Source organism: Tasmannia lanceolata, unplaced genomic scaffold, assembly GCF_043159265.1.
Source record: "Tasmannia lanceolata isolate RefF3 unplaced genomic scaffold, GAP_Taslan_0.1 ptg000008l, whole genome shotgun sequence".
In the NCBI taxonomy this organism is placed as follows: Eukaryota; Viridiplantae; Streptophyta; class Magnoliopsida; order Canellales; family Winteraceae; genus Tasmannia; species Tasmannia lanceolata.
Window position 1 is genome coordinate 10,330,528 of NW_027518685.1, and position 8,235 is coordinate 10,338,762.

The window sequence follows — 8,235 nt, forward strand, 5'->3', positions numbered from 1 at the left end:
AAAAGCTCTCAGCTGCCGATTAAAAAGGAAAAGACAAGGTGAGTTTGTCTCATTATCAAAACAAGAAAGTGCAAATATCAGCAACCTACAAGAATCCGTCCCATGTTTATCATACTAGGCCCTGTTTCAATTGTAGGAATTTATCTGGAAAAGTTTGGAAAGGAAAATTATTTGTAAAACTTCCTACTTTTTTAACGCACCAAAATCAATAAGTTGAACCGAGATTTTTTATGCTCTGTGCTCGTGAAGTCTAGCATCATTAAAAAAAGAATTGTAGGGCTCACTTCATTTGTTGGGCCACAATGTACATAGGCTTCACCCTCAAAATCATTTCCATAGGATGATTCTAACCCTCCGATCTGTAGAGGGAGTGTACATTATAGAAACTGTTATAGAACTGAAGGTTAAGATCATCCTATGGAGATGATATACGGGGTGCAACCTATTAAAATTGTAGACTAACAAATAAACAGTTTCGATCATCCTATGAAGAGGGCACTACTATACATTTTGCAAAATACTGGACTTGGTACGCACATAGCATATAAAATCTCGCTTGAACCAACCCTATTAAACTTTTGTGTGGCATCCCTCTAAATTAAGAATAACCATATCATTTCCCTAAAAACAACTCCATTAGAAATATTTTTATTTCTATTCATACAGGTTAAGAAGGTCGCATCACTCTAACCAACCAAATAAAATTAGAGTACACTTGGTACAAAACACCTGTTGCTAGAGCTCAGTGTGGGTGATTGCTTAGGAAACATCGTCTGTAAGTAGGACCCACTTCTAATCACTGGCCGAATTTGATCGCACCGTATCTCGTGACATTAGCGCCAATGACTACAACAGACACGTGTCAGAGAACTATTGGTTGTGTCATGGTTTCCCTAGAAAAAACGTGAGGGTGACGAGGTGTTGGTGGGTAGAATCGTTGGAGGTGGTTGGAAGGGGGTAAGCCTGAGAGCTATTGTGACCAAGACTCAAACATTGTAGATCCAAGAAAAAACCCTTCGTCTCACCCAAAACTACCAAAATGCCACCACCCCTAAACTTCTTGTTCTTATAAGCCCCTCTACCGAGAAAGTAACCAAACAGTCCATGTACTCTTATTCTCCTTTTCCAAACTCAGACAGAAGTTCCACACATAATTTGCCCACTCCAGTCCTGTATTTGTTTCTTTCTCTCCCTTTTACCTTATAATCATCTCAATGGCAGCTTCGTAATTATTTGAAACCCCAAGACTACTTTGGTAATTCAATCTTCTTATTTTGTCCAACACTACACATTTTGGTAATTTCCACGTTGTTAGAAACTCTACATATCCATGCAAGTCTCTTTCAAAGTATCATTAAGAGATCAAAATTTCTCATTAGTGATGTATACAAATGCCAAACCAGTATTAATATCTACTTCCCTTCTTCCTATAGGCCTCTGTTAACCATTATCTGTGCTTTAATTTGGGAAACCTCCATTGTTCGAGAAAATCAAAGGAGTGTTTCCTTCCAAAAACCCAGAGGTTAAAAGCCTTCAAATGGAGGAGAATCTTCCACCAGGCTTTAGATTCCATCCAACTGATGAAGAACTCATCACTTATTATCTAACACGCAGGGTTTCGGATTTTAATTTTGTTGCTAGAGCCATCACCGATGTTGATCTCAATAAGTGCGAGCCTTGGGATCTCCCAGGTAGTTTTTTTCATATATTTCTTAAACAAGAAATTGTTCTGTCATTATCATTTTCATGTTTTCTTTGTGGGTTTTTTCCCCTATGTTTACTCTTCCCCATTAAGAAGTGAAGGAGAGAAAGAAAAGTTGATGATAGAATATCTTTTGTAAGCATGAGATTGGGTTTTCTTTTTTTCTTTTTTGGTTATGGTCGAGGTTGATTTTTATTTTAACTTGCCTTTCCTTAATTGATTTGGCTATCATGTTGAGGTTTTTCCGCTTGAAGATATTTCAGATTATTGTTTGGTTTTCCCCTGTAGTTCTTCATTTGGTAAAGGTTTTATTTGTTTTTAATTCTCCTTTTTGGCTTAAAAAAGATGATGATATTTCCAGCCCACCTTTTCCAGTATTTCCGCCCCCCCCTTTTATTTGTCTTTTCCTTGAAAAATAGTCACTTTCAGGAAAAGACAAACAATTAGTGCAAATGCTGGGACGAGGGTGAAAATATCATTACTCTTCTTCATAGTTGTTGGATCAGTTTATATCACGTCACGTGTATACATTTCTTTTGCTAAAGACAATATAGTGAGAATTAATTTTCCAAAGAATAATTGAAGGATAAGACAATAAGATTTGTACAGAGTGGGGAGCTTCATGGTTTCATCATGATCATGACTTACGTATTAAAGTATTTTCTATATGTCATCAAAACCAATTAGGGGAAGCACAGTTAATTTCAATATAGAAAATTTTTGCCACCTTTGAGAAAGCTAGCTATTTCTTCTCTCATGGACTTTATCTTCTACAACTTCTTGTTCAATGAGCAATTGTTGATTGAAGAATGCTAGACTGAAGGGCGCCCTTGCAGAAATGACGTGAAAGGTTGCACATCACCTTAGTGAATTAATAATGGCTGAAAAGTCCAAGGTGATGGTGATGTGCAGCCAATGGGACCGCCCTTTCACGTCATTTTTTTTTTTTGGCAAAGGCACAACTAAGTTTAGCATTCCTATTGTTGATTTTCAAACCAAACATTTGAAAACAAGAGTTTTTATATGGCGTCCCAAATAAAGGCTACGTTTGTCACAAAAATTGTCATTAATGGTGAACAAATGAAATATAAGTGCAGAAGTAGCAGTACGTAAAATTGTTTTTGCTCTTTAATGTGTAGAGGATGGTTATGATACTGACTTTTGTAGGGAAAGCTAGCATGGGGGAGAAAGTGTGGTATTTCTTCAGCTTGAAAGACAGAAAATACCCAACTGGTCTCAGAACCAACCGAGCAACAGACGCAGGCTACTGGAAAACCACTGGCAAAGACAAGGAGATCTTTCATTCAGGAACAGTGGTTGGAATGAAGAAAACTCTTGTCTTTTACAAAGGTAGAGCTCCCAAGGGTGAGAAAAGCAACTGGGTAATGCATGAATATCGACATCAAAACAAGTTTGCTTACAGACCCACAAAGGTAAATAGAAAAAACCTTAAAACACTTAGGCCCTCTTTGCACCACAAGAAATACACCTTTTGCAAATAAGGTTATTCTAAATTGATATTATTTGCAAATAGGCCATTAGTACCTCTTTGGAATCCATTTAAATGTATAATTTGAAGATATTTACAAAACCAATATAACCAATTAACCATTATTTACATATAAGATTACATGCAAATGACATTAATTATAAATTAGAGGTATCCAAGAAACCCTTTATACTCTTCTCCCAAGTTCCAACTGACTGATAAATGATTCTTGAATGATTTTGCAACAGGAGGAATGGGTTGTCTGTAGGGTCTTCCAAAAGAGCTCCACTGCGAAAAAAGCGCCATCTAGCCCATTGCTTGAATCTTGTGATACTACCATGGTAAACGAGCTAGGAGAAATCGATGTACCCAACTTAAGTAGTCTTGTAAGCTCTTCAAGCGGTTTCAATGTTAATCCCACTCCCACCATCAACAACAATATGGAAATGAACATGAACATGAACATGAATTGGGCTTTCCCAAATGAAACAACAAATAGTCCCTCACTCACTTGGCCTTCAAGCTTATTAAACTCAACTTTTACGAAAAATTCATCGATTTTGAGGGCATTGCAGTTCAATGGATATCAACAACAAGAAGCAACGAGTGCCGGTTTGAACACTTTCGTAGCACAAGGAGAGTGTTATCTCGGAACCAATTTGAACTCGAATTTCCCAGCTTCTTCCTCCAAAAGGACAGATTCAATTCAACTACAGCCATTCAATCTCGAATCCGTTTGGAGAAACTGTTGAAAGTGGGAAGACTAGACTAACATCTCATTCCAAGTTGTAAATTTCTTTCTCCTTATAAATATGGCGGTAGTTGAGATGGAGCAAATGCTTCCACATTTACAGGTAATCTTTAGTCATGCTAGAATTGTTTTGGAATACTGATCAGAGGAGAAAATTTGTTGGGCATTTCTTTCCTGTGGCTCTTTTTACACGCTTTGATTATTTACGGAAGCACTGTTTGTGGTTGAACCCACCCCCCTACCAGGATTTGAATGTTTCAAGGCTTCTCTGTTTTCTTCTTTATTTTCTAATCAAGTGGTGGTGTTTGTAGTCGTTGGATGAGTGCTCATGGCTCGGTAAACCATCAACAACTGAAATTTTTTACTCCTTTGATGTGTTTTTTACGTCTTCAACTTGGATTATGTTAAGCTTATTTGCACCATCATTACCCTTGTTTTATCTTCTTTATGGAGAAAAGAAAGAGTTATTGAACTCATTATCCAAATGCGGGCCTTAAATTTGTGCAATAATAGATGGAAGATGGATGGATCCGTTAAAGTATAAAAGATTAAATAATGCCATCTCCATCAGCTGAAGTTTTGGGAGTATTTGGTTATTTCACATGGTATTAGAGCAAATTACTTGGGGTTCAGAACTCCTTGATATTAAAAATCAACTTGTAGTGGCCAAACCAAAAGAAGGGCCACACATGAGGGGAAGTGTTAAAGTATAAAAGATTAAATAACGCCATCTCCTTCAGCTTAAGCTTTTGGAGTAATTGGTAGTTTCACAGGATCATAGTCCCAAATAAATTATAATGTATTTGTTATATATCTTTATGAAAATAACAAAATAGGAGCATGACCCATTATAATGCAAGAAGAACAATCAGATAGCTGATTTATAGTACAGACAGAAATTTAGCCCGTCTTTGGATGCCAGCAAAATTGGTCTTTATTTGCAAATAAGAAGGTTATAATCATTATTTGCAAATAATAAATTTTACTGCTTTTTAGAGGTATCCAAAAAAGGCCCTAAATATCCTCATATTGAAAACAAACACATGCACACATGCACACACACATGCGCGCTCGCTCACACACACATACACACACTAAATGAAAATGAGGTGTTGGAGGATATATGAAATGAATAAATTAGTTTCAAGATAATAGTAACAGTTATAACATATGTCTAAATTACGATATTTGGTGTCTTAATAAATCATGAATGAGAATAGATTAACAGTAAGGATGAACATGCTATTGTTTAAACAAATTTCAGTAGCTACGATATTTGGTGTTTTAATCAAGGTTGCCAGAGCGGGAATCGAAGCGGGAATCGAAGGCTCCCAGGGAAGAATCCTGCTCAAGGTTGCCAGAGCGGGAATCGATAGCGTGAATCGAAACGGGAATCGAAGGCTCCCAGTGAAGAATCCTGCTTCCTTGGTTTTAACAAATTTTGAATATGAAGAATTAGAAAATAACGCAGAATAGACTAACAAATAACATAAATATAAGTTGACTCATCTTATTAAGCACCTGTGGGAAAAAGGAAAACAAAAGATATATGATAATTTATTGATCAACTAAGTGAAAGTGGTTAGAGCTTCCCCATTTCTTATGATTCGCTAGTATAATTTTTGATAGCGGATTTACCAAAAATGGTTGGAAAGTGACGTGGGCTGTAGAGGGGTTGTGTGAAGATCGCTGTGGATATGGATAATACTGTGTGTGGAGGGGCTTGAGAAGAAGATAAAGGAAAAACAATAGTGGTAGACCCATGCAGAGAGAGAGAGAGAGAGAGAGAGAGAGAGAGAGAGAGAGAGGAAATTTTATGAACAAATGTAATAAAACAAGGAAGGACGGAAGAGGCTTTTGCTATTGAAAGAAGAAAAAACGTTACCGTTTTATTCCATTCATCTCCACTTAAAAAACTACGCAAAACATCCTATATATAATTGTGGCTCATACCTCCAGTAAACTACTCCCACAATCACACGGATTCTATTTTTTCAATTTACCAAAACTCCTTCCAACACTTGTGTTTTGTGATAAGAATAAAGAAACCAAAATTATAAAACTACCCTACCGACCACACTAACCGACTCAAACTCTACGAGATAAAACTTGGGTAGTCTTGGGTGTACCCTACACGGTTATTCAATATTTGAATTAGTATTCCAACGAGAGAGAAAGAGAGAGATCTTTGTCTTCAACCCTCTTTTTCATGAAGTATAATGTCTAAGCCACTTCGTTCTAATATATAAACCTATGGTTTGAGAGGATTAGATATCATTTGTACATAATGCTTCAGGCATCCCTCATATAAGTCTAAATAATATTAAATAAATGTTTACGCGTCTAAACACTGGGTCCATATCAACTACTTTGATTTTGATTTTGATTTTGATTCTATGATTTAGCAGTAAGTGGTTTCACCGTCATCATCAAGCTGTCACCAAAAGATTTCATATATATGGATCTGAAAAGGATATATAGAGAGCTTAAGGTGTGAAAGAGCTCGCTAATCTGATATTAATCGGATCCAATTTTGACATGGATTGATAAGAGAAACAGAAGGGGCTCTTTGAATTTTTGCAGCGTTTCTTTAACTCTTTTTTATGGAATTTTTTTTCAAAAATAAAAAAAAATGTCCCTATTTTCAACAAAAATTGCAAAACCTGCTAGTCTTTGAAATTGAAATAGACATATAATTTTGAATTTGCCGTCAGGTTTTTACCATAGTCAAGATTCTTCTGCCTGTCACTGTAATCTCTTTACCTCTACTCATCTCCTCAGAGTAACTAATGTCATTTTCAAAAGTCTATCACTTGGGCTAATAATAATATTGAGGAGAATTTGTACATGTAGGTGGTTTTGTCACCACACGAACTTGTCTAATGAAACTTCTTGAGAAATTAAAGTAACAGTATGCAATGTTCATGGAGTCCTGTCAACTGCTGATGACAGGCACAGAGCGCCCCTAGATCCTAAACAGTGTTGGTTTGGCTTCAATTTTGGAATGAGCAGTGATGAATTCTTATTATAGGATTAGAAAAGTTGATTAGATCAGATTATTAATTTCAAAAATTAAAAAGGCTCACAGAAATAAAAGCACCAGCCAAAGAAAATTAGAGAAATTCAGTTCCACGCATTTACCAAGCTCCTGTAGTATACGTTGAGAATTTTAGATTACAAAAGAAAAACTATTTGTCAGACAGGAAGGTCTGCATTGGTTGGATTAAAGAAGTGGGGATTTAATGCATTTAACTTAAAAAGTGCATATAAATTTTGAGTCCACCAATAGGTTTTGTAGTCACAATCTAAAACGAACAAGGCCTAAGGGTCTAATTGTTTTAGATTATGGCAACCGATTGTGGAGACCTCAACCGATTATCGGACTCAAATTTAGTGCAATTTTCAGTCCAATGATCGGTTTTAGATTGTGGGCCCCAAATCTATTATTAGACTCCAAATTACGTCTAGGCCCTGTTCGTGTTAGATTTATGTCAACCCATTGTAGTCCAAACCCTATTATTGGACTAAAAAGATTAAACAATAATAGGCTTTGGACTCACAATCAGTTGACAAAATCTAAAACGGACATGGGCTTAATGTTGAGCCCAACAATCGGTTTCAAGCTCACAATCTGTTGTCAAATAAACAGGGGCCTCCCTTAGTGGCTTGACAGTGACAAAATCGAAAAAAATAGAATAAGCCTGCAAAAAGGCAACACGAACAAACCTATATTTTATGACACGGTCTTTTTATTTAGTAATAAAGATGATAATCATAACGAATAGAAAGGAATTAAGAAGGGGAAATAGTGAGAGAGTATTGGTCTGCAACACCACCATAGTAACTTAGCTCAATCGGAGGTATATAGAAATGTGTACAGGTAGTTGGGGATAAGATAAAACTCATTTATTGATTTTACTCTATGACCGTCCCACAGTTGACAAGTTGAAGACTTCAGCAGCAGAACCAGACTTTGACGGTAACAGTTTGGGTTTGCAATGCAATTGCATTTTGAGTGCGATATGTGAGGAACGGCAATCTAAGCTTTACATTAAAGTCACCTAAAATGCCATTGGGTTGAACACACTGAACATACACAAGAGTCCTCGACCTGCTACTGAATTCCCCCTCCTGAGTTCTCAGCGTGTCTTGAAAATCTATACTCGGATATCCAGTGAATATGTAAAGATCAAAAGCAACACCCACTCTGTTTGAAAGTCCCCAGCCTCGGATAGATGCTTAAACCAAAGCAGAGAAAGGAGCAAATTATGATTCCAAGGGAGAAAATGGGCC

At 36.6% G+C, this 8,235-nt stretch overlaps 1 protein-coding gene across 1 annotated transcript; it reads left to right on the forward strand.

The window, feature by feature from the left end:
* The first annotated feature begins 1,336 nt into the window (after positions 1 to 1,336).
* Positions 1,337 to 4,217, forward strand: LOC143882694 (NAC domain-containing protein 92-like). Its single transcript, XM_077386147.1, has 3 exons — positions 1,337 to 1,691; positions 2,870 to 3,135; positions 3,440 to 4,217. Exons 1-3 carry the CDS (start codon positions 1,538 to 1,540, stop codon positions 3,941 to 3,943), a joined length of 924 nt encoding a protein of 307 aa, XP_077242262.1. The 5' UTR covers positions 1,337 to 1,537; the 3' UTR covers positions 3,944 to 4,217.
* The last annotated feature ends 4,018 nt before the right edge of the window (positions 4,218 to 8,235 follow it).

Bases quoted from the DNA above. Each gene is read 5' to 3' on its own strand.
- LOC143882694 (XM_077386147.1), top strand. From the start codon at position 1,538: ATGGAGGAGAATCTTCCACCAGGCTTTAGATTCCATCCAACTGATGAA. The intron at 1,692-2,869 runs GTAGTTTTTTTC...TGACTTTTGTAG, and splicing joins CGAGCCTTGGGATCTCCCAG to GGAAAGCTAGCATGGGGGAG. The intron at 3,136-3,439 runs GTAAATAGAAAA...ATTTTGCAACAG, and splicing joins TTGCTTACAGACCCACAAAG to GAGGAATGGGTTGTCTGTAG.